Source organism: Halichoerus grypus, chromosome 3, assembly GCF_964656455.1.
Source record: "Halichoerus grypus chromosome 3, mHalGry1.hap1.1, whole genome shotgun sequence".
In the NCBI taxonomy this organism is placed as follows: domain Eukaryota; kingdom Metazoa; phylum Chordata; class Mammalia; order Carnivora; family Phocidae; genus Halichoerus; species Halichoerus grypus.
The window spans coordinates 33502229-33528539 of NC_135714.1; the positions used below are offsets into that span (position 1 = coordinate 33502229).

Here is a 26311-nt window from a genome sequence, read left to right on the forward strand (position 1 = left end):
AAAACGACTAGCGTGGAGACACTACACTTGCATTTCCATTCCTGGGTCTGTAGGATTGAGATGTCAGATCAATGAGCCAGACATTTTATGCAGCTAAGTTTATTCTCACAACATATTACATTAAAATGTGTAAAAGTGGTCAACAGCAAACGGGGCAGAAAGCAAAAGCAAACGTTCTTTCAGGATAAACAAGCTGCTTTGGATGGCAGGGAGTGCTCTCACTGATAAAGTGTGAGCCGAATCTTTTCTCTGAAGCTGAAATAAATTAAACTTCATTTTCCTGGCTGTGTAACACACATGTCAGCTGTGTATTAGGTTAAGGAAGCCTGGCAAACTAGAGAGCTAATGGTTTTACTAGTTAAATTGTGCTAGCATCAGTTAGGGATAGGTTTTTCCCGTTGTTTGTGAAATCTTGAATTTGTGTTGTGATGCTTATGAAATGAGTGTGTCATACAAGAAAAGGAGGAAAGATTTCGGGCTTTCTAGTAAGTGACCTTGTGTAGAATGGTCTTACAAATCTCCATCATAAAATCAGACTGGATTTTTAAAAAAGTAGCAGTGCCAACAGTTTATCACGAAGAACTTACTTTAATGGAAATGGGTCTAATGTCCCTTCATGCAACCAGACAGACACAAACAGAAAACAATGGTCCTAAGTGGCTATGGGTGATCTTATATCCAGGTGGAAACAAAGGGCTTGTGGACATGTGTCTTTGAGGGGAGATCACATGTGCTGTGACGGATATAAAAACAAAGCACCGAGCAGTGCTTCTGGTTTGCAAAGTAAAGTTTTTGCCAGAGGCCTGTTGGCTGTTCCCCTTGATGCGGCCAAGGAGCACATAGATGAGGTGGCAAGTCTGTGTCTGTCTAGCTGCTTTTAAAAAATAAAAGGACCTTTGAGCATTTTGCCATTTCTTCTACATATTCCAATAAAAATGTGACTACAAATCATTACAAAACCACCTTTTAGGTGATGTATAGTTCACTGAGATTGCTTAGGCCTGGATACACTGTGAGATACTATCCAGTAAAGATAATACATTAACACAATAATGCAGTATATTTCAGTAAAAATAGAATAAATAAAATAAAAATATTTCAAGCCGTATTTAACAGGTTAATTAAAACAATGGTAAGACGAACGAGGCAGAGCGGACACGGCCGCCCGTTTACCGCGTCGCAGGTCTAAAGAAGATGCATAGATAACCCGAGTGTCACCACAGCGTCAGCTGAGACACCACGCCCTCTCCCAGAGAAGTGCACACAGACCGTCACACGTACTTTTTGGCCATGGCAGAAAGTGTCTGAACGCTCTGTTTAACGTAATGAATCTTACAAAAAATTAACTGCATTTAGGATGCAAAGCTGTTTTCAAAACAATATCTGCAGTAAAGTTTTCAGTATGTAAAGGCTATTATTCATCTTAACACATCCTATAATTGCATATATCAATCAGTTTGCTACTTAAAGCTAGCTCAGTATTCTTGATCCTGAAAACAAACAAAGGTATGCCTTAAAAATTCAACAGTGGGTTCTGGTAGAGATTTCTGATATAAAAGTGGGTGACTTACTCAGAATTTTTATCACTAAAACCTTTCACTGTGGAGATCGAGATGAAAGATCATTGTGATTGAATTTTGAACAGCTTTTCAAAGGGCAAACTAAGGATTTTCTTAACGCAATAATTTCTTATGATGGCACTGGTTATTTCAGATAGAATAGTATATAGGCTGGTGAGAAGTAGAATTCATTTCTAGGGTGGCATCTTTTTTGTCGTAACACTAGAGTGCTAGCAAACAGTTCCAGAATTCTGAGGGAACAGGGGCAGGAGGCCACCTACTCCGTTATGTTCTCCGGTGGCTAAGTACCAGGAGTTAGGACTCTCTCTACCACCGGTACCACCACCTCTGGAAAATCTCGGGAGTTGAACAGGCTGCACGGCGTGTAAGATCCTGTCCTCTACAACACGTTTGAGGCACGCTGCAGGGAAAGAGGCCTGGACTGAGAGAGGGCAATGGTTTGATGATTAAGACTGCTGTGTGAGGAACTTGGATGTATTCCCCTCCTCTTACAGGGAATTCTAAGATTTCTTGACACTAACCGGATATGCCCAGAGTTAACTGTGGAGAGACCCTTCCTCACTGATGTGGAAGTAGCATGACTTACAACAGAGCTGGGAAGCGTGGGTTCTCATCCTGGTTCTCTCGCAAACTTCTGAGAGATCTTAGGCTACATGATTGAGCCTCTTGGTACTTTATACATATTTTTATTTCTCAAATGTGTTTAGTACCTTTCTCTACCTCATAAGGCTCAAATGGGGTAAGAATGTGGAAGCCGTTTTAACAAATACATCGCAGTAGATAAAGTGTTACTTTTTATAACTGGATGTCTTAAAATGTTAATTTTGACATTAAAAAGTAAATAAGACTAATATTTAGATTGGTCTCCTTAGCAACTTCCTTTTAAGATAATGTCAACAAGAGTCTAAATCTGTGTATCTTTATAGGTGAGAAAAGAGAAGCAGGAAAATGCTATTTTTGGGAAACTTGTTAAGCAGTCCAGTGTTGCTATGTATATTTTGCTCTGATATGAAATTTTTAAATCTTGAAAAAAATAGAAATTTAAAAATATATCTAGTAAAGTCCAACAAATTCTAATATTAAATACATAACTTCAGAAAGGTTCAATTTAATGTAATTTGTTGCCATGGACAATACATGATGGACAGACAGCTTTCTGGGCAAAAAGCATGAGGGTAAGATTGAGCTGGATACGGAATCCTAGCAGAACGTTTCACTAGGAAGACCAACATAATAATGTGGTGGAGGAGACCCAAAATATAAATGACATTTCCTCAACTCCAAATTGCATATTGGCTACTTATCAAACTAAGGATGAAAGGCGTAGGAGAAATATTTCATTTTAATGTTGTTTGTGTAGAGAATGGCCGTAGTGAACTATAATTCTCTAGCTGTATTGTACAACATAAGGCAGAAGTTTGAAATACGTCCCACCCGAAATGCATTATGATTTTCTTTCATTTTTTTTTTTTAAATAATCGGTTTGAAAGCCATCTAGATAGGCTATTTTTTTTGCTCCATTTTAATTGCTCAAATTTGGTTTGCTTTTCAATTCTGAAGTTTCACCTCTCCCCCCAACATCCCACAAGCAGCTGTAGACCTGAAATGGCGTCCGTGCGTCCAAGAGCTCGGCAAGGAAAGCCGCCGGCTGGTTTCTGTTCTGACGCCGACAGCCAGTGTTATCAACCAAAAGGTTTGATGTCGTGAAGGACTGAAACAAAAACTCCTCATCCTATTTTTACAGCAATTCAATGGTGTCTGGTACGCGGTGGCTACTCCGAGGTTGGACACGGGGCCAAGCACTTGCGACAGACCCAGTCCAGAGGACAGTGAGACCAGCTCCGGCGCCGTTCGCCCCAAGGACTCAGCTTTAGTTCACGAGCAGGGCTGTGGCCACATTCTTCTCCGTGTGCGTGAAGTCAAGTAATGGTCACCATATTTACAGTAAGAAAAAGACCTTCCACTGCTCAGGATGTATCTGACTGATAGCAAAAAAAATGAGTCATGCTTCTTCTCATATCACAGGATGGTGGCAAGACAAGAGAACATGCTTGTCTAACACTGTTTGGTTAAGGATTAATTCTCTGAAGACAAAGCATCAGCAACTGAATGGAAGGCCAGGTATCAGTTCATCTTCTTTAGCGTAGCTATTCAACCTTCAGGTGCATATTCCAGAATCCTTTAACATACGCAGCTACGGTGTCTCTGAGACGGGGCGTTTCTGTTTCAAAGTGTCAATGAGGGATAAGACCCCCCGTTTTACATTGGTTGTGACCCGTCTGGTCACTGAGTCTGCTGGCGGAGGAGGTGGTCGAACTTTCTGGGAAGGCGGCCTGGCTACCAAGCACTTCTGGTATCGTAACTGAAATGAAGCAGAAGTGTTTTATGGTCGTTAATGACGTGTCATCACTTCTTGTTTAATTTCATTTTAATTCACCAATACATTTACTTCCAAAATGTAATGACCTAGCTCCTAAACATAAACCCAAGAGTTTATTTCTTAATGTGGGTATTTGAAATGTTCTTAAAAGATCATTAGGCTTGGGGCACATGGGTGGCTCAGTCGGTTAAGCATCCGACTCTTGATCTCAGCTCAGGTCTCGATCTCAGGGAAAAAAAAGATCATTCGGCTCAACAAAGGTGTGGTGGCTTTTGCCATCCTTCTCCACCCTCTACTTGTTCTCTATATGGATAGGCTGTCATTAATATACCTAAAAGTCAAAGAGCTAATGAAAAGGAAAAGGATCGGGAGAGACAATATTCGAGTTTTGTGGGAGACAGGTACAACTCTGTACATGAGGTGAGTGCTCATGGCTACCTGGGAGACAACACGGTGGAAAGGGCACGGTCTGAATCTGGGCTCTATCACTTACGTGAACTGTACGACCCAAGCAAGGTACTCAATCTCTCACCCTCAGTCGCTTCCATGTAAAATGGCACAAAGCTGGGACCTTTACAGAGGGCGTTACGATTAAGGAATCCTTGCAGAATGCCGAAAACTGGCCTAGCAACAGTTAAGGCGTTCAGAAATGTTCGTTCCCTTTCCTGTTTCTTGCTTTAATAAAACAGAAGGATGTGTACAGATTTCAGGATACATTTTATCTGCAAGTCTAAATCCTAATGGATTTAAAAATTTTAAGTAATCTCAAATTCACGACCCCAAGATCAAGAGTTGCACGCTCTGCCGACCGAGCCAGCCAGAAGCCCCTAAATCCTAATGGGTTTTAAATGTCCATTAGCACTGTTGGCACCACAGACAGTTTCTCTCCTTCAGAAATGTAACACAGTCCACCCGCTTTTATATTAATGAAAAGATAAGTAATTCTTCAAAATTAGATATGAAGGTTAAAATTTACCAAATACGTTTTTTCTTAATCCAAGCACTTTAAAATAATTGATTCCATGGCTGATTTTTTTAAACTCTACTTAAACATCAATAGGTTCTTCAGTACAGTGTGAAACAGGCTGATGCTTCCCCATGGGAAGCATGAACTACAGGTAGGATTCTTGAGTCACAAAGCCCAGAGATTACAGAACTAGCCCCTTTCGACCCAGTCATCCAAGAAAGGATTTCTCGTTTCCTCTGTGTAAGGTACCTTGCTAGGTCTGCACCACAACCCAAACCACACACTTCCAAAGCACAGATCTGTAAATGGGCAGCTGTCGCATCATGGTGCACTGGACTAGGAATCTCTCCTGGGAGGTGTGTCTAGTATGAGTCAAAACTGCACCTGATGAATTTCATGAAGGCTCCCTCTCTCCTAAATTTCACCAAAATATCTTCAGCTGGGCCTATACCACACAACTGTAAAAGATGCCTAAAAATTAAGTAGATTCAAAAGAGTGTGTCAACACCACAGGTATTTCAGATGGTATAAATTCATGCGCAGATAGTTCAGACAGATTCATGCAGATCGGACTCCAGAGGAAAGCCACTGAGTCAGAAATGCTGGGATCTGAGTGTAAAGAGTGTGATGTGATCAGTGCGCCTTTATACTGGATTGGCCGAGCTGCTTCAGCTGGCCGCCCTATTACAATTAAAATCGTAAGCAAATGAGTAAAAATTGTTTCTTAGAAAATGAGTCTGGGAATCAGAAAACAAACTGTAACCAGTGATAAAGCTAATTATTTAATTGTCACCAGCATTTAAAATGTACAATTAAGGCTGAAAGCCATTCATTTTACGACTAAAACCATCTGTTACGATCCTTTTTCAATTTCATGAAATACCTAAATAGTCATCCTCCATTTTTGCTTGACTGGATGCTTTCATTGTCTTCATCCCGTCTCAGTCTCCCGTGCTGGGTTCGGGGGTTCACCTGGACCCCTCTACCAGCTCTGTCAGCCCCAGCCCCCCCCCCTTCTCTTGTGGGCAGATCTGAGTTACTAGCCTCCTGGCTCCATGGCACTTGACAAAGGCCTGTGGGCAGAAGGACGCCAGCCCATGAGCGCCCGGCACCGGCTCTTGCCTTCCCTCCTCCCTCCTCCCCTCTCCACTCAAAGGTGTCCTTTAAGTCAGCTGGCTCCCTTCCCTGTGCCCCGCCTTGGCCATCTAGAGCCCAGCTCATCCTCTGCTTCATTCTTCACCCGGCAACTGCGTGTTTACCACGTGTGAACAACAGGGAACTCCCACCGCCTCCCTCAACACCACCTGCTTCTCCTGGACCCCTAGCGTCTGGCTAGTCTCGAAGTCACCGTGACCCAGTGAGGAGGCTAAACCCCAGCCTTAGGCTCTTAATCTACCACCAAGACCTTGCCCCAACTGTATATGTGACCCCCATTTCTTTTCTTTTTTTTTTTTTTAAGATTTTATTTATTTGAGAGAGAGGGAGAAGCAGACCCCCTGCTGAGCAGGGAGCCTGACGCGGGCCCGATCGCAGGACCCTGGGATCACGACCTGAGCCAAAGGCAGATGCTTAAGCCACCCAGGCGCCCCTATGACCCCCATTTCAAGCCAGCTTTGCTAGCTCATTTCCCTCAGTCTAAAAAATGTGTGAGTTCCCCCCCCACCCCATAAAACAAGAAGCAAGCCCCCTTACTGTTGTGCTTTGAACTACCCCTTCCCTGTCAGACCTTGGTTGACTTCCAGGGTCTCTGCGTCTTTTTCCTCCTGGCCACCTCTCAGTCCAGTGTGGTCTTATACTTTTACTTACAGCACCTTTTACACCACAACTGGCTCAGTGTCTCCCCCTGTAGCTAAGCCCTGTAATGCAAGGATCGGATCTCACTCGAACTTCCCAGAGTCCAGCCCATAAACGGTGGGTTGAATTAAATGAAGAACCGGTGCTTCAAATTCAGTATTGCTCATCCCCAGCCAGGCGATTCTCTACCACGTCCCAAGTCATCTGCTCCTGCTTACTCCACTGCCACACTCCTGGTTTAGACCCTCCGGAACCCAGGTGTGGACCAATATAATGGCTTCCTGGCCATTGTCCTTTCAACCCATCCCCTCCTTTGGTTTCTCTTTTTGGGGGAGTATGCTTTTAAAACCCAGTATCAATTCATCGCTCCTGCTTAACAATGTTTGCTGAAGATAAACACGCTGGCATGACGTCACCTCCTTTTCTCAGTTCCAGCTATCCAACCTGCTGCTGCTAAGAATTACCACCCACCCCAGGTCTTGATGCCTACATTCATACTGTTCCCTCAGTTTTTCTAGAACTTTTTTGGGGCGCCTCGGTGGCTCAGTCATTAAGCATCTGCCTTCGGCTCAGGTCATGATCCCAGAGTCCTGGGATCGAGCCCCACATCGGGCTCCCTGCTCCGCGGGAAGCCTGCTTCTCCCTCTCCCACTCCCCCTGCTTGTGTTCCCTCCCTCGCTGTCTCTCTCTCTGTCAAATAAATAAATAACATCTTAAAAAAAAAATAGAACTTTTTCAGTGCCCAGCATCATAGGTGCTCAAAGGATATTTGCAGAATGAAGGATGAGGTATTTTTGTTTGAAATCCTATATGTGGTACAAAGAGCATGGCTGTGTCACCTGAAAAACTCGGGGTTGAACCCAGGCTTTGTCTCTTATCGCCTTTCCTCTGAGCCTCTGTTTCCTCATAAATAAAACAGAACTAACAACCACCCTACAAACAGTCGTTGTAAGGACTAAGTTCACAGATACAAATTAAATATATAAGACCGACGTGCTGAAACCAACTATCTGAAATAAAAATCATTCAACACACTGCATTTTTTAAGTCCTGAGCTGGTTCTAAAGAGCACCAACTCCTACATGCCCAACATTTCCTGACTGTATACTGAAGTTAATCAGCGATCGAGAATTAAGACTCCTCCAATCTGCAGATTTGACGATCCCTGCTGTCAGGGGTACCGGAGTCCCTACAGAATGCGGCTCCATCGGCCTGGCTTCCTGTCGGCGCCCTTGGCCGCTGAGATGGCCAACTGCTCGCCACGACGGATCGTGTCCGCAGGACTGGGGGCGCGACCCAGCAGAGCGTCCCTTTAGAGAGGAGACCTGTTTTCCTTCAAACGAGGAGCTCCGCACTGATTTCCTGCACACAGCACGAGAGCAGAGGCGCGGAGCCGCGGCAGCGCCCCGCAGGGACCACTCACCATGCAGGCGGCCTGCACCGCCTCCGACACGTTACCCGCGTTAGGCTCGCACCAGAAAACATGGCACTCGAAGCGCTGGTTCCCGGTGTCCATGATGAAGGCAAACGTATGGACATCCTTCCCGACGCCCATGAAGGACAGGAATCGCACGCGGCACTCCACCAAGACTTCCTCTTCATTCTGCAAGACACGCTGTTGAGCAGCCCACTCTCTGTGAAGCCGGGCAACAGTCCTACTAAACGGGCTCATATCTTAAACCGCAGAATCAAGCCCGGAGCGGAGCAGGGAGACACTGGCATTAAAAATATATAGCTCGCCTGGATTTAGCAAGCACTCGTATTTTTCTAGAAAGGCGAGTTTCTAAATGTGTCTGGAGAGGCCATCCCTGCTATGCGGGTGTCTCATTGACATTTAGTCCGCTCCGAACTTCGCTGCGGTTGCGTGTGTTCTGTTCTCTGGCTACCACACTGCGGGCCTGGGCGTCCACGGTGGGCAGCAGCGGGGTCACACAAACTCGGTAGGCTTTGCTCATACAGGGCACCCGGCGGCTCAAAACCCGTTCGGCCAAGCGAACCCGCTGGAAACCTCAGGGCACCAAGAGAAAATGAGCCACGGCATGTCTTTTCATCCGGTTCTCCTTCCCATGCTAAATAGTACGCTGAATCGTATTTCTATCTAAAACCGTGTAGAAAAGCTGCCAAATCACTCCCCCCCTCCCCAAACTGGTGTCCATATGGTATCCATATGATGCAGCGTAAAGAAATGTTCGGATTTCATTCTTATGAACACCACATCCTCTCCAGCAACCATATGCAATTTTTGAATTAGTAAACACATCCAGAATGTTGACTTTTGGATCATTAACTCTTGACTTACTAAATATTCACTCAGGTGCTACAGAATTCTTTTATAGCAAATGAAAGGAGCCTGAGGCGCCATGAAGTTTTCTTGGGAGAAACGATGTTTAGGAGGTTTAGGCTGAGATCCGGGTAAGGATCGGGCGGGGGGGGGAGGGGACAGAGGGGGCAGCACTTGCAGATGCTGAGGGAGAAAAGGGCGTGACACGTTTAAAGACTTAAGAAGATCCAGCCTGGCAGGCTGAGAGGCAGGGTCAGTGAGCATCTGACTCCTAACTCCTTCTGCGAAGGTGCACTGGGCTCGAAAGTGAGCTCCCCGTGGACAGAGTCAAGAGCAGGCCAATGCCTTGGGGTCTTCCCATGACAGGTGCCTCACAGAGGGAGAACTGAAAAGTGGTCAGGAGTCTGGAGCAGACTGCTGGACCGAATCCTGAGCTTGCTGCTTCTAGCTGTTGTGACCACAGACACTTATTCGATCTCCTTGTGCCTCAGTTTCCTCAACCATAAAATTGGGACAATCTGGTCTGAGGCTAATGCTGGCCTCTCTCAATGACCATTGGCCCCTGCTGCTCCTGACAGAACAAACCCCAGGACCTCCCACAACCGAAGCAGCTCCTGCGCCCCAACTCCAGACAAACAGCCCGGTCCACACTGAAGCCTGGAGAGTAGCCAGAAAACCAAACCCTACAAGGAGTGACTGCCGGTGTCATACAGGTACCTCTAGCAAATGATTTCCATCTCTGGGGCACAAGAGGAAGAAAGAATTGGGAGCACCAGGAGAGAAGCTTCTTAGTTCAAAGAAAAGCACAGTGATGCAGAGATCCAGACACAAAGGCAGGAAAAAAAGCTGTTTTTTTAAAAATGCAGGCATTTTACTCACAATTAAGCATAACCACCCCTCCCCCTGCCCCCCACCCCCCAGAGGTCAAGCCTCGGCTGTGTGTCGGTGTTTCACGGGAGATTACCGTAACCCACACAGACCAACCCCATGTCCGATCCTGCTCACCTTTTCACTGATGACGGTCACAGTAGCATCGGCCACATTCATGTTCACCGACGGCCAGTCCTCCTTGTTGGATGAGGTCATGAGATTTTCTATGGCATTGTTCAGAGTATCCATTCCTGCGGATGGAACAGATCGCTGAACAAGGTCCGAAAGCCATTTATCACTCTCCAGCGTGGGCCCAAATCACCCCGTAGCAGCTACACCTAAACTGACCTTTTTTCTTTTTTTTGTAGCCCCATAAGACATTTTGAGCATTTCATTGCTTAAAAGAAAAAAAAAAATGCCAGCTTTTTCAACAGAAAGAAGGGTCATGAGAACCCCTGGAGAGGTGTAGTGGGTGATGTCCAGTCTAACTGGACCACGGTGCTACTTTCTCTCCAAAGAGTCCCTAGCCCCGAGTATATAGATAGTACTTAAACAAATGTTACCTTTTCCTAAGCAAGGAGCCTTGGGAAGAGGAACGGAACAGAAGCCAGCACTCGCTAGAATACCCCAATCTTCCTCCACCTTACTTTGCCACTTAAACGAGGCCAAGTGTGGAAGGCCTTGTACGTGAGCAGGATGCAGTGTGCAAGGGGGCCCTCCGGCTGAGTGTTGGCAGTGCGTGGGGGGGTGGGGTGGGGTGGGGTGGGAGAGCGATTCTACTGAGCTCTCAGTCACATACAATTTACTCATCTAAAGTGTACCATGTGCGAGTTTGTAGTGTATTCACAGAGTGGTGCTACCATCGCCACAATCGATTTTAGAACATTTTTATCACCCCGAAAAGAAATCCTGTACATTTTCGGGGTCACCATCTAGTTCTTCCCAGCCCCCTGGTCCTAGGCAATTACTGATTCAATTTCTATCTCCAGAGGGCTGTCTCTTCTTGACGGTCCATACACATGGAATCACACAGTACGTGGTTCTTTGTTTCTGGCTGCTGTCGTGCGGCACCCCGTCTTCTAGGCTGATCCATGTTGTAGCACGTGTCATACTTGATGCCTCTTTACCACCAAATAAGACTACACGGTACGGAGGCGTCACAGTTTTATTTTATTTTTTGGCAGTATCACATTTTATTAATCCGTTTTGTCAGTTGACGGACATTTGTTCCCACTTTCTGACTGTGACAAGTAAGTGTAGCTGCGAATGTTTGTGTGGACGGATGTTTTAATTTCGCTTGGGGATATGCCCAGGAGCAGAACTGCTGAGTCCAGTGGTAGCTGTGTGTTTGACCTGCCGGACTTTTTTTCCAAAGCGGCTGTACCATTTCTCCCAAGCAGGGCATGAGGGTTCTGATTTCTCCTCAGCCTTTTCTACCCAGGGAAAGGCTCCATCTCCCAGCCTCCTGTCAGCTTGGTAAGTTCTAACCGCTGCGATGGGAGTTGACTGCGGGCTGTGCTGCTTTGGGGTCACCCCTAGAAAGGAAAGCACAAGGGCGCCCTCAGCCTTTTCCCCCTGCCCAGCGGTCGACAAGGACCAGAGCAGGCACCCCGGCCCCAGAGATGGAAGCTCCCTCTGAGAAGAGCAGAGCCCTCCAAAGCCCTGGATCACGCGTCTCGGGACAGCTGCATGAATGAGAACTATGTGTCTGCCTTGTTCGAGTCCCTCGTTCTGCGGACAAGATGACCGAGCAGCTTAGCCTGTCCCCTACTGCTCTTCTGATCAGGACCGTTTACGTGCTGTGGCTGCTCACAGGGCAGGGGCCTGATTCAAGACCAGGAAAGGGGACAGAACAGCCCCCACCCTCCGGGCAGGGGGGGCTCCCCCCACAGGCTCCCGAACACTCGCACAGGGAAAGGACGTAAGTGCTGCACGTACCGACTGGCCTGTCGACGGGTAACATGCCCAAGTACCACACGTGGAACCTCTGCACCAGCTCAGTCTTTGGTGTCGGAAAATCTACTACAGAGAACAAAAGCAACAGATCTTTCGCCGTGGTTCCAGCACACACGTCTACACAGCCGCCGCTCTGCGTCTGGTCTGGACGGCCCGGGGCCCCCCTCCCCCGTGCCACGGCGCCCCGCTTCCAGAGGAAGAGGCAGCTCCCGTGCTGGGAGAAGAGCCTCTCTCCCAGCAGACGCCAGGGCCCCCCAGCCCACCGAAATCCCGGTCAGCCTTCCCTTCTGGCAGGGGAGGCGCGGGGGAGCGCCGAGGGCAACGCGTGCATTCGAGCCGCCCCGTCTGACACATGCTGAACACCGGCTTCTGCTGGCCTGCTGGATGCCCAGGGAAGACTTCATCACTCAGGCCACAGAGGCACGAGGAGGAACTGCACAGAATCCCCCCAAATATCTGTATTTTTATTTTACGACAGAGGTATAACTGTCCTGACAGAGAGCATTCTGTTAGTTTCAGGTGTACAACACGGGGACTTGATATTTGCATATATTGCAAAAACGATCACCACAGTAAGTCTGCTTAACATTCATCATTATACTTAAGAACAACGTTTTTTTTCCCCACATCAACTCACATATTTTTAAACTAGCTGGTTCTTATCCCACGCTGTACCTGAGTTATAAAACCACTGAAGGTAATATTCTTTCATCTTGTCCAGTAACAAGAAGACTCATCCTGGCCTTTTGTGCCTCATCCTATTGACACAACATTAACTCTGTGCCCAGGAGGACCCCTGGTGCTTGCTCAGCGAGCATCTGTTGGCTTGAGCATGGTTTCTCAGGAAGCAGGGAAGGGCCTCTGGCTCTGACTAGGACGGACAGCGGGACGGCGCCAGCATGAGGAGTGGCCGCCGCTGACCTACCTTGCAAGGGCACGTCGAGGTTCACATTGGCTCTTTCCTGTAAGGAGCTGCAGGCCAGGGCTTTGGCATTCTTCCGTTCGGCCATAATCTGAAGAAGAGAAAACACACCTGCGGTCCGTGGCTACAGACCCCATGTCTTCAGCTATTCCCGCCAGGCGAGGGTCTGAGCTGACCTGGCTTCCGAGTCAAACAGGCTTTAGTCTATGGCCTGACTTCCCACCCCTGTATCGCTGAGCTGTTTTGAGAACTATGCTCCTTTTCCCCAGGGGTAACAGGCGAGGGACTATCCCTCCGAGTCGCAGTCTCCTGATTGCTCGGAAATGATTCCTCCATTCAGCAGGCTCCCGCCTCTAGTGAAACAACCCAAACAGATACCCTCTGCTGGCCCACGGTTGCCCACAGCAACGGACTTTTCCCATTGCTCCTGAATGCTGAACACTCTTTTCAGGGCTCTGGGGATAGTGTTTGTAGGTTCAAATCCCACCTTTGCTACATACTAGCTGTGTGACCTTGGGCCAGTCACCTGACCTCTTGTGCCTCATTTCTTCTTCGCACCTGGGAATCCTAGTATTTACGTCCCCAGTGATAATGTTATGTCAGTTCTGAGGACTCAGTGTCAGCACTCGGAAATATTCGCTGCTATAAGGACTGTTCCCAAATCTGTCAGCTGTCTACTGAATTGGTGGTCTGCTGCGAGGGGCCATGAGCATCACCTTTCGCTCCTCTTCGCTCAGTGCTGTTGGTTTAGGGACTGAAAGAACGCCCCCCTTCAGTGACCCCACAAGTCACTCACATCTTCATTCCCAGCCCCAAGCTTTGCATTCCAGGTGGAACAGAAGTCGCTTCGGGCCCAGAGCCCCCCGCCAGCCCTCTCGCGGTCCGTGCCTGGGACGGCGGGCCAGAGGGCCGCTACCAACAACAGCCGTACATGTTACCGAGCACTTCCTCTGTGCTAGGCCGTGTTCTGGCAGCTTGACACGAGAACACAAGCTCCACAAGGACAAAGATTTTCTCCCCCTGTTTTAGTCTCTGCTGTGTTCTTAGCACAGTACCTGGCACGTAAATGGCATTCCGAGCTATCGGCTGCATGACTGAATGAACGCAGTGACAAGGAGGGAGCGCGCTGCACGGGCCTGTCGACGCCAGAGTGGGATAGAGGGTGGCCGCCGGGATTAGAGCAGCAGACCGGTCCCAGCTCCTACCCATCCCTTAGGAAACGTGGCTGGCACCTGCTTTGCTTCTGCTGCTCAGACACCGGGCTACAGCCTGGGCAGTGAGCTGAGGGAGCACTGTCATGAGGCCGGGTCTCAACATCCGCCTCAAACTAGAAAGGTGACATCCAGCAGAGTTGACGGCCAAGTCCCATGTTCAGATTAAGTCAGTCTGGGGAGTGGAAAGGCCTGGCCGCAGGACATCCATGACAGCGCCCTGGGGATCTGGCCAACAGCTATTTGAACACAAGCCGGCAGGTGATGTTGTTGCTAAAAACATCAATCACCCCCATACTGTACTCCTTGGAGGTCAAGGGACAGAGTGGCCCGTGGTCTTTTCTCCACTGGCTCGCCCGTGGGACACTGTGTTCCTTCAGGGGGACCCCACTAGAGTATGCAGGAGAAGAGGGGTAGGAGCCTCTTAACCTTGGGACCCAAAAGAGATGGGGCTTCCGGAGAAAGGAGGAAGACAGGAGCAGGAAGACTGGACAGAGAGCTATCTAGCACCCCCAAACGTACAGGAACAGCCAGCAGCTTCAAATGTCTTCAAACGGTAAAGGGCTGGCCAGGCAAAGAGACTAAAATGGAGGAATCTTTCTCTGTTGCTATAGATCACACATCTCACGTAACTATGTGGAGGTTCTAGAGAGGATGATTTCAGATCTATGTAAGGATGAACTCTAGAACAGCCAGAGCTGCTGATTAATAGGACAGTCTCCTGAAAAGTACAAGACCCTGTTAATGGAGGTCAACAGAGGTCCCAGGCAGAGGATGGGGATGTTTCTGTCAGGACTGCTCTGCTGGAGGGAAGGAGGGGGGACCAGTCCAGCGATGCCCAGCTGCCTGTCCTCATTCTGAGGCTCTGAGGCTCCGTGACTCTGCCTAAGCCGCAGAACGTCACCAGTGTGAGACCCGGACCACACCTGCTTCCCTGCTGAGGCGGCAAGAAAAGACAGAGAGACGCACCACTGCGTCCTGACCCACCTTACCTTGGAACAGATTTCGTGGAGACTTGTGGCGATGGCTTTTGCTGGTGTGTCACATCGAAACACATGACATTTCAAAATTCTTGTATCTTTGTCTCTTGCTACATAAGCAAAATCTCTGTGCAAACAACATTTATCAGTGCATTAGAAAAGGAACCTCTAACAGCACACGTTCTAGTTACAAGTGTTAGCTGAGCAAGCAGCCAGCAGGTCAGCGGTAAACAGAGTATGTATGCAATGGTTAAAAACAAAATTCAAACTTCAACAGCTACCTAAAAAACAGAGGGACAACTCCATGGATTTGAGAATTCGTTGCTGAGTAAAATAACTACAATGTTTCCCAAAGTCAGGGCCCTGAGCTCCTGGAATCTCTTACGGCCCCTAACAAAAACCAGTATTTTTTATGAGCCTTCTATCTCGAGTAACAACAAATACTGTGATTATAGAAGAGAACTGTGACAAGCGTGGTAGTGCAGCGGGGGCAGAATGAGAGGCTCTGATGTGTAAACGTGCCCGGAGAATGAGCAGACCCCCAGCCGCTGGAGCGAGGGGACGGGTGTCCCCGGGTGGCCTGCCCCACAAGGACGCAGCACAGACTGAGATCCCGTCAAAGGCATTTGACCCCGTCCAGTGGCACTCCGCTCCAGAGCTCAGGGGGACAGTGGCGGCTCCCTCTCTGCTGAGAGCTCACACGCCTCGGGGAGCGGGTGGCTGGCGCTGGACTCGAGCATCTGTTTGACCGAAGACAGGGATAACGACTGGGACGGTACCCGGCTTCAAAAGGACCGGGCCGTACGACTCAAGTTCTCACCATATTATCGGAGGACAGTGGTTTAAAGATCCAAGTGTTTAAGAAGAATACATGCCTGGGTCTACCCATCTGGATCACAAAGATTTCTTTGTAGATGTTGCTTAAGCCAGGACACTGTAAACATCACCACAGATGAATGGGCTTTTAAGGATTCCTCTTAATGAAAAGAACTGGCGGTCTGTTCAGACAATGATAACCACTTTCCTCAAGGTATCCTTGGTTTCTTTGGGGAGGCACAGGGATCTTGCCATCGTGAAGACGGAGGAGGTCAGCCTGCCCCGTGTCTCGTGCCATGCGCGGTGGGGCTCCCCAAGCCCGGCTGCAGGTCAGGGCACTTCAGCCTCAGCCTGTCCACACCTGCTTCGATACCTGCTCCCCCCCCAACCCTCTCCTTCCTCATCCTCTGTCTCGGTTGGTGTCCTCCAGGCTAGAACCCAGAGGCCTTCCAGCCTCCCCCATCCTCCCCCCAACTCCCCACGTTTGGCCTGTTTTACCTCCTGAACAGGTCCTGAACTCATCCTCCCTTGCAGCCCCACCACCTCTCAGGCATTCTCCCTACGCGTGCTCGCACTGTCTTTTCGCCCTTGTCGCGGTGCGGGACTCAGAGCTGGGCGGGCATCCTTCCCAGCGATGCCAGGGCAACCCGGACACATTGCCCTCACCACCGGGTATGTCAGTATGTTTATGAGTTTGTATTCCCGACGCCTTGAAGCTCTGTGAAGATGATCTGGACCTTAGTTACCCCCAGTACCCAGTCTGGGCCTGGCCATACAAGTACTAACTGAGTGCTCCTTCCTCCTTTAGGAATAGGGACTGCATCCCAATTTCCTGCGGGTAAGCTGGCTCTTGGTCAGAGGTGCCAACAGTCTTCAGGACTGTGGGCTGAGGGGGGTAGGTCTGGGCGAGGAGCTGGGCCCAGACTCAGGGGTGAGTACAGTCTTGTTCTACACTGTGTTCCTAAGGCCTTCCCATTCTAGTCTCAACCACCATCAAGACAACATATTATTTAAAAAGGAAATGAGAGAAGGCCTCCCTTCTGGAGACCACGCTCAAGGAAAGCCCTGTTTCTGGCCCCCAACTCTCTGGGTTCTTCTTTCCTAGATGGATCCTAAAGGAATATACATGGTGTCTCACCACACACAAGCATCTTCCTTCAAAATTCTATGTTCAGCCGCCATTTCTCTGAGGCCAAATCTCTTTGGGTCTGTGATCACCCACATGAAGTCCAAAACCTGTCTGGATTTCTAGAGTTCCAGAATTTGTCCCACCTACTCTTCCAGTACCCTTATTCCAACCACGGAGCTCTCCCCTCTGTTCTGGAAAGGCAGGTCTCCACTCATGGTATCTCCCCTCGCTTGGTGACCCCTCCCTGGTCTCCTCATACTATCTGACAGACCCTGCCCCATCCACTCTGTATGGTCCATCCAGCTCAAAAGCCTGCTTGGCCCTCTGGGCCCCAGGACCTTGCTTGTGTCTAAACACTTACAGTATTTAATTCTGTAGCACAAAGGATAAGTAAGAGCTTGTCACACCCTCCTTTTTGTTCTTATCTCATTCCTGAGTCCACTGAGCTACACAGCCTTGGGCAATGGAGTCTAACCTCATCTCCAAGTGAGAGAGTTGAGAAACATGATTTCCAAGGTTCCTGTCCAGCTCTGACATTCGAGGAGGTAAGCTTCCAAGGCCGAGCCTGCTCTTCGGGACTGCCGGCCAGCCTGCAAGGGTAGCAGCTGCAAGGTTACCATCCGGGAGATGGAACCAGCCCTGATCTAGAAGCCATGGATCATCGTATCAAACTGCAGCTCTGTGCCCTCTGTTCTTTCATATGCGGCCCCTGAGGAGTAATTTTTAAAAAAAAATTATTATTATTAATCTTCATTTTCTTCTGGCTCCAGGGAAAGCGATTAATGCCTAAGGCAACCATCTGGAACCCACATCTTCCCAAAGGAGGAGCTTGGCGGCCGCAGGCTTCGTCTGGGGGATTCTGACAATTCTTTTTTACAGCTTTGTCTTTTCCTGTCGCCGCTCAGGTACCAGGCTCATAGATCAGGGAGGTAGGAATCTGTCAGTTCCTGACAGCGAGTGAGTCCTGCAACTAGCCCTCCAGGGCTTTCATCGGCTTCCCAGGAAAAAACAGGAGTTCTCGCCTCACTGTGGAGGTCAAGTGACTGGCACGTCTCTCTTATGTGATTCCCCCGAGACCTGTCCCGAGCCACGCTAAACACCCCACACGGGGATCTGGAAGAGGCAGCAAGTCCTTTCTTTCAGACCTGGGGCAGAGGCAAGTTGAACAACTTCCTTTGTGTGCAATGAAATACATGGCTGATCTAATTTCATCCTTTTTCAGAATGAAACCCAAACATTGCTTAACTGGTGTTTCAAAAGCTCGGCACCTCATTTCTGAAAAAGGCTGCTCTAGGAGACAGAATGAGGACCCTTCTAAGATGTTCACAGCCTAATTCCTAGAATCTGTGAATGGGTCACCTCACATGGCAAAAGGTGATTACATTAAAGATCTTGAGATGGGGCTGTTATCCTGAATTCTCTGGCTGGGCCCAACACAATTACAAGGGAAAGAAGGACGTGGCTTCTAAGGGACAAAATGGGAGCAGGGGCCACCAGCCAAGGAAAGCAGGCAGCCTCTGAAAGCTGGAAAAGGCAAGGAAATGGCTTTTCTCGGGAGTCTTTAGCCCTGCTGATGCCGTGATTACACCGGGGACACTCATTTTAGATTTCTGATCTCCAGAACCGTAGGAGAATAAATCCGTGTTGCTTTGAGCCACTGTTTGTCATAATTTTTTAAAACAGCCATCGGACTAAGATAGCTGCCAGTAGGCTTTATATTCTCACTAAACTAGATACGATTAAAGACTTATATTTAAAAAAAAAAAATTCCCTTCCCTTCCAAAGATGCCTTCTGAGCCACTATTACGTGCCAGGCAAACACAGACAAGGTTCAGCCTGGGAAGCCCGCTAAGGATACAGGCGCCCAGTGAGATTGGAGGTGCATCTTTAAGTATCATAAGGACCTCAGCAGGGTGAGAAGGGCAGTGGACGGTTCAGAGAAGGTTCAGTGAGCATGAGCAAAGGCACGGAGGTAAGAGAGTCCACAGAGTGTTCGGGAGAACGGAGGTCCTATGCAGACGCTGAGGCCTGGGGGCGAGGGGCCAAGGCGGGACCGCGGGGAGGCTGCATCTGTGCCCTGGCAGCCACCTGGCCCTCTGAGCCTTGTGATACGGCACGTGACCCCGTATAATATGTTTTAAAAAGTTTCTTTGGGTGGGACAATGTGGGTCGAGGGAGGCGCCCACGGGGGCGGTTGCTGCTCAGTGTCCAGGTGAGACGATGAGCCCGAAGCAGGCTAAGTTAGCATCTGTGAGAACAGGGTAGAGGAGACACAGGGAAAGGAGGGACTGGAAGGATGGATGTGGCAGATGAGAGGGAGACCCCAGAATAACTCGCGGGTCCCTGCTGGGCCAACTCAGTGCCCTCGCGATGGGGCCGGGAGGACGGGGGGGATTTGGTGAAGGAAGCTCACGAGTGCCAGGTGCCTGAGGGCCACCCGATGGCAGGGCCCACCAAGCACGTGGACACTTGGTCTGTGAGCTCGGGCCTGTGGTCTGGGCTGGAGACACGGACCCGGGGGGCAGCTGCAGTCAGGGCAGCAGATGAGAGCGTAGAGAATGAGAAAAGACAAAATGAGGCCTGGACCGGAAAAGAGAGGCATTTAAAGGCCTAGTAGAGGCAGAGGGCCCAATGAAAGGGTAGAGAAAGGGCGTCGGGGACAGGCTGGTTCCAAAGGCATCAAAAAAAGAGGGTTTCAGGAGAAATCCCCAGGGCTGGCTGTGGAGGCCGTGTGGCAGGAGACCAGCCATTTGGTCTTAGCCACAGGAGGGGAGGGAGGTCTGTGGTGACCTTGGCCTCCTGGGTCTCTTCCCCGGAGGGGGGAGCTTGGGTCCCAGCTTCAGGAGACTGAGGAGTGTGGGAGTTACAAGAACACAGTACATCTGCCTATTTTTTCCCCCCTAAACTTCTCATTCTGGGACCTCTCAAATACACACAGAAGTAGAGAGGACAGTCCCCATGTCCCATCATCCAGTTTTAACAACGATCAAAACGTTGCCCAACTCAGCCTTTCAGAGAGAATTTTTCCAATCAGTGTCAGGATTCTGTAAGACCTCCAGGCTAACGTGTAAGAGCAATCTGACCTTTTCTAGAGATCTTCCTGTATTCTGAGCGGGACGAGAAACCTCCACAGCTACAGTGTTCCTGACAGACTGCAAACCTAAAAGGCTGCGACCAGTTTAGGGCCACACATGTGAATTTGGGAGGAAAACACCAGGCGCCACGGAGCGTCACATAGCCAGGCGGCGCCCGCGGCGGCTCTGAAACTGTGTGAGGGTGAGGGTCGGCCTGCTGCCGGGGCGTTTTAGGAACCTTCGCCTACAGAGCCCTCCACGCTCTCCTGCCCACCACTTCTTTCCTCAGCGCCGCCAGGAGCCCTGGGGCTGCAGCTACCTGGCTCCCACAGCTCAGCTCAGATGGGCTCAGATGGGCCCGTATGCCTTCCCCCGGTTGACCAGGCATCCCAATGGTCATGCCTCCTCCCAGGCTTCAGTGTGTTCCTTTCAACCCACAAAGCTGGCCCAAATGATCTCTGAGGTCCAGTCAGAACACAGCTCCTATTTTTTCCAACACATTCTTCTAGATGCCTGTCTGAGACATTCTGTCTGACACTCAGCAGCAAGGACCACGTTTGTCCTTTGCTCTGGCTTGCTCCCTTTACAACGCTGGATGAGGAGCCGTTTGCTCAAAGAGGCTCTGGTCCAGTCCCCCCTTGCTCCCCACACACGGAGCCGTGCCCCACTTATTTCTTGCAGTCATGGGGATCACCGTGTCTCCTTTAAAAACCAGGAAGTGGAAGGTTTCTAGCTGTACCTCTCTGTGTCCCTTCCTTAAACTCTCACAGAAGTGAGCACCAGGAATCAACTACCTTTCGCCATTTGTTTACTGAGCCCTTGTGTTTCCCACTCTCTCTGTTCCTATCCTTTTGCTGTTCTCCCTGGTAATTATTCCCCCAGAGGACCAGCCTCCAGTTCTGTCAGGGAAAAATGTCAGTGCTAAGACATCTTACACGACAGCCTCAAATTTCTTAATGGCAAGGAAAAAGGACAAAAGAATGCTTTCATTGTTCTCAGTTGAACAGCATTTTAACCGCCCTGTAGGGGCTTAATCCATCTTTAGGGAATGAATGAAGAAACGATTCTTTATTCAAATGGGTTCTATTAAAAAAGAGCCAAGACAGAACTATTCACCCTTTCCCTAGATCTCTACCCTGCAACCCCTTTACATAAATGGAATTTGCTTTTGTTTCTCTCTCCTGGAAAGGAATTTATGTGGCACCTACAGACCTCTTAGTGGAGTTAGCCAGGCGAACATTTCAAAGCCCTGTCCACAGGAGCCCAGAGAGGTGGGACCTAGAATATTTCAGTGATATGAAATCTTATTTACTCAACGAATCAGCCTGTTCCACTGCATGAATGCTCCTGGTGAGCCAAAATATATAGTTTTTTCTAAATGATGAACTGCAACTTGCCTCCTGCAACTTTGGCTTGTGGGATCAAGCTTTGCCTTCTGAAGCAGCCCAGAAGGAGCGGACCCCGTCCGCTGTAGGACAGCCCAGGCTTGCCTGGGAGGAACTCTGTGCCCTCTTTTCTAGGAGACTCCCTTCCATTCAGACTCTCACCAAATCTCCTCTGCTAGCGTTTCTTACCCAGGCGCCACAAAAAGACAATGTCTTCCACATAATCCGTGTTTGCTCACGTCAAATCCGTGCTGTCTGATGCCGGGAATTTGTGAAGGCTAGCACATGACAGGCATTCGGTTAATGGTAGTTGTCATTATCAATGAGGAAAAAGTCAAAAGAAAAAAGGCCCCCTTTGAAATTCTGTCTCCTTATCCATGAGAGATGTTTTAGTAAATATTTGCATTCGTATGAATTATATTGAGACTCGCTGAAATGCACCTACAGACGCTTTCCTCCCGGCTCATCTTTCTGTAGGAGGTGTAAGCCGCCGGAGCCGTTACTACTGCAGGACAGGACGCACACGCAAGTAAGGACACACGGCAACAAACACATCTGATCCAAACATTCCATTTCTAGCCCTTTCTGACAGAGCGCTTTATCTCCACTTTGTTTTACCTGCACAGGGTCTGGAGGGAGAAGGAATCCTATTCTCAAGACTGTTTGCTCTTCTTTGCCTAACTGCTCTGACCTTCTGATTGTACTCTGACAATCTCATTTTGGGGGTGGGAGGAGAGAAGAGGAAGAAAGGAGATGAGAAAGTCGTCTTCCTAGATGGTCAATCCAGAATGTATAACACACACACTTGATTTTTTGTTTTGTTCTACTTTTGTTTTTTTAGTTTTACCCAGTGCCATGTCAGTAGGCACTAACCTCACAAAGCTCACGCTCTAGCTTTGTCAACTCAACTCACTTTCTCCTTTGCAAGCTGAAGCAGATGCTAAGTGCCCCTTCAGAGGGCATCCCAGTAACTCATCACCTGGGTAAACACACATTCTCCACAGGGAATCCTTCACCAGGCGCTTCTGGGAGACACATAAGCTATGTAAACAGATTAGAAATTCTACCTGCAAATAATCCAGGTGGCCTTGGCAGACCAGAATTCGTAGCCCTCTCGAGAACAGAGTCTTGCTGTTAATTTAATATTCAGAGTGACCTCTCCCCAGGGAGGAGACCGGAATAAATACAGAGGGGAGAAATTACCAAACATCTGAAAATATTCTCACCATTGGCTCAGACAGGACCTCTCATTATTTAAGATGAGGGAGCTCACATTCCTCATCCTCTGGACGCTTCCACCCCCTCCAGAGAGGCTAAAGCCTCCTCAAAGGTAATGAATGAGTCAATCAAGTTTGCAAATTCTCCTAACCATACCCTCGGGAAGATTGATCCCTGAAGTGTTACCCACCCAGTCAATGCTGTCTCCCTTTCCCCTCCTCACCACTGAGCACGGAAATCAGCTCATCCTGAGGAGGGAAAATGGCCACCGCCAATGGAGACGGCTTGACTCCAACTGGGCAGGAGTTCACCCGAAATGGACCCCAACACAAACAGGCGACTGCTTGTCTCTCTTCACTTTGCCAAGCAGTAACCATGACCATTCTTTCAAAAAGAGGAGTTTCAAAACTTTCTTTCTCCATCAAAAAATGGAGCTTTACCTAACTGTTAAAGCTGTTAAAGAGTGGAGCTTAAAGCCCCCAGTCAACCAACTGGATAGGCTGACGTTCGGAGCGCCAGAAACACACACATCGGAGGTACAAATGCCTGTCTTTCGCTTCAGAGTCGTATCCTTTCCATAGTTATGCTCATCTAGTTGTGGGAAAGGAGGAGAAGAATTCCGTATCTTTTGGCTAATAATCGAGATTGAAATGGAGTCAGTCCTTCCGGCTGTTAGCCTAGAGCCAACCCTCCCCAATGAAACTCTAGAGAATATATAACTTAATCAAGTCCTATTATGAACTCTTCAAGGAGCACAAAAAGCCTGACGCAACTTTAATATTTCTAATCACACTTCCTCCCCAGCATGTGGATTCGATGCCTCCCTGCCATTAGTGAGAGTGGCCACGTTCCCGCTATACCTAATCACCCTGCCCATCACTGTCCCCAAACAGGGTCAAAGGCAATGCGGGGTCAGGGACCCAGATGCAATTCCATACTCTGTTTTAAATGAGGACACATAAGAATGATGATGATAAAAGGTTAAAGAGAACAAAGTTATGCCTCTCAAAGACAATGACGGCTTTCGCAGTGGCAACACGGCATGGAGAAAGCAAGTGAGCTTTGCCAGACACTTAAGACACCGACGAGGAGGGAGAAGTGAAAATCGGTTGGTTACCTCTCTCTGAATCCGGGCAGGCATGAGGGAACAGAGCAGAAACAACACGTTAGCATTCACACGGCATCCACGAAATGAAACAGTCCCGTTAACAGCGACTCTGAGCACTGACATCTCATCTTATTCCCCAACTCGGCTGCAACGAATAGCCTTTCGGGGCTTATTTTAGCTGAGCTCTGTCACACAGAAGCGTGTATTTTGAGCCACGTTACGATGAAGCCAAGAGATGCCAGCTGAGTTTAGAGGCAACATATCAACCGGGGGAGGTAATCAAGCTTAAAATACCACAGGCAAATGCAGGAAACTGTTTGCAGTAAACACTGGCAAAGCCCGTGTCTTCATCTTCCAGCTCCACCTGCTCCCAATAAAAAAAATGTACAGAAACAATGACGTGGAAACAGCCTTACCTGTTTTTCCTAACTTCTGATACTCTATTAATTGAGTCACAACATTAGCACCTTGGTATTTTCCCTCAAATGCATCATGAGAAGGCGGCAGAGCAGGGGCAGCAGAAGTCAAGGGCAGAGGTGGGATGTGGGAGGGCCAGTAGGGTGAGGGATCAGATGTGCCAGGGAAGAGAGGAGTGGAAGGGGAGAGGGGCACAGAGCCATTTGGGGTTTGGGGGCCGAATGCTTCGAGTTTCTCTCCCAGAGCTGCCCTGAGGCGCCAGGGTGACCCCGACGAAGTCACTTAACCTCCTGACCCGGAGTGCTCCCCATTCCCTTCTGGTCTTGTCACAGCCAGTGTGAAAGGGCCCGAGGACCACCGAGCGCCCGGGTTGGTCACATGCATGCAGGTGAACATACAGCAAGGGGACTGCAGAGGCAGGGAGCACCGGATCACGAGAAGGAAAGGAAGAAACCCAACCTTCACTGAAACCTGCTCTTGCCTGCGCCCTGCGGCCGGGGTCCCACAGCAGCCAGCAGGGCCCTGCGGAGAGGGGAGCTAATCACGGGGTGAGACAGCAAGCCCATCACCTAGCGAAGCTGAGTCCTACAGCAGGAAGGCAGAGCTGGACGGCCTGATACAGGACAATGACCGCAAGCTATTATTAAGGGGGGGACCAAACAAGCCAACAACCCAGATCACAGATATACGGACTCGTGACAAACAAAAGTTTGGGGATTTTAATATCCACATAGTAAAAAATCTGGAACAATATAACATCCAAATTGGCAGCTGTTATCTGGAGGAGGGGCTCATGGAGGATTTTATTTAATACGCTTGTTTGAATATTATACAGCAAGCACGTGTGACTTCCGTACTACAGCTACGCAAACATCTACCTCGCCGTTTCAGGGACACACTGTGGTGAGCACACCCCAGCACAGGCGACAGCTCGCGGCCACACATGACTACCACAGTCATACTCCCAACAAACCACCCTTTCCTGAGCTCTGGCTCCGTGTTGCCCAAACAGCAACCCAACTGGGTAAGTTCTACTGTTCTCACTGATAAAGAAGAAACCACGCTGAGAGAGGCTGAAGAACTTCATGAAGGTCACACAGCTCGTACACGGTGAGGTCAGGGTTGGACTGTAGGTCTGCACGACTCTCCACTCCTGGTCTTCTTACAATGCACCCACGATGGGTACCCCATAGTCCTTCGCAGTCCAGCAGGATCACCTCACGGTCTGTCTCCCGAATGACCCAGTTGGTTACAACGCATAGGTGTTCAGGATAGGGGCAAAAGATTCGGCCAAGAACCTGGGGCTTCAGATGTAGAGGGGAACCTCCCTCCCTTTCCTTGGGCTGTTAAACTACTACTGTAGGGGGAGAAGGAGGATGACAATTCCCAAAAGAGGTCCTCTAGGGGGAGCACGTAGACAGAGCTGTGTTCCAAGCCTGTTGGGAGCCACGTTCCCTTGGGTGCATTCCTTACCCTCTCTTTTCCCCGGGCCCCCTCTATGTGCCAGGCACCCTGTGTTACGTGGTATGACCCTTCAAACCTGCTTCCTTGTCAGTGAAAAAGGGTAAGGACACCTGGCACGTAACACGGTGAGATAAACCACCTGGTTCCAGTAAGCATCGCTAAGTCAGCTGATGGTTTCAGGTCTCAGCTGCATCCTGCTGGGTGGCACTGGAAGACAAATGTCTCCGCAGGACGGGAGGTCACTGTGGGGGGGAATACTGTGGCCCTCTCCTCAGATTTGCTGGGCACCGTTTACCATAGGATGAGGGGAAGTCACCTCCTGCTCACGTCTCTCTGTCAAAGTTAGTCTATGGACGCAATTTCAGATCATCACCAAAGGATCCAAAGACCTGGATCCTAGTCCCATGTTGAATGAATGCGAGGTAAATAAGCCTCTTAACCTCTCTGAGTCTTGGTTTCTCATTTTAGATTAGATGGTTTAGGAATCATCTAGTGCTCAGATTTTTATCAGCAGAGGATTTGTTAAAACCCTTTGACTTACAACAAAAAAGAATGAGCTGGTAGCTTTTCTTTGGCTAGCTTTCCATTTATACCAGATGCTTTTAATTTTTTACTCTTAATAAAAAGCCTCTGCCTACTGTATGGCAAAAACTTTGCCTGATAACCTTTAATCTAGAGACCTGAGAATACAGTTTCTTCTTTTGAGTATGATTATTATTGAAGCCTTGGATATTTTAAATCAGATCCATTACTAGCGAT

General features: G+C 48.9%; 1 protein-coding gene across 10 annotated transcripts in view; it reads right to left on the minus strand.

Moving 5' to 3' along the window:
- Positions 1-83: 83 nt before the first annotated feature.
- APBB2 (amyloid beta precursor protein binding family B member 2) overlaps positions 84-26311 on the minus strand; it is a 353214-nt gene continuing 326986 nt past the window's right edge. For all 10 annotated transcript variants that reach the window (XM_078068550.1, XM_078068548.1, XM_078068549.1 and 7 more), the window contains 6 exons: positions 14954-15068; positions 12754-12841; positions 11811-11894; positions 10008-10123; positions 8145-8324; positions 84-3942 (listed from right to left, as the gene is read on the minus strand). In XM_078068550.1, coding sequence (XP_077924676.1) covers positions 3775-3942; positions 8145-8324; positions 10008-10123; positions 11811-11894; positions 12754-12841; positions 14954-15068 — 751 coding nt within the window. In that variant the 3' untranslated portion in view covers positions 84-3774. The remainder of the gene's footprint in view (positions 3943-8144; positions 8325-10007; positions 10124-11810; positions 11895-12753; positions 12842-14953; positions 15069-26311) is intronic.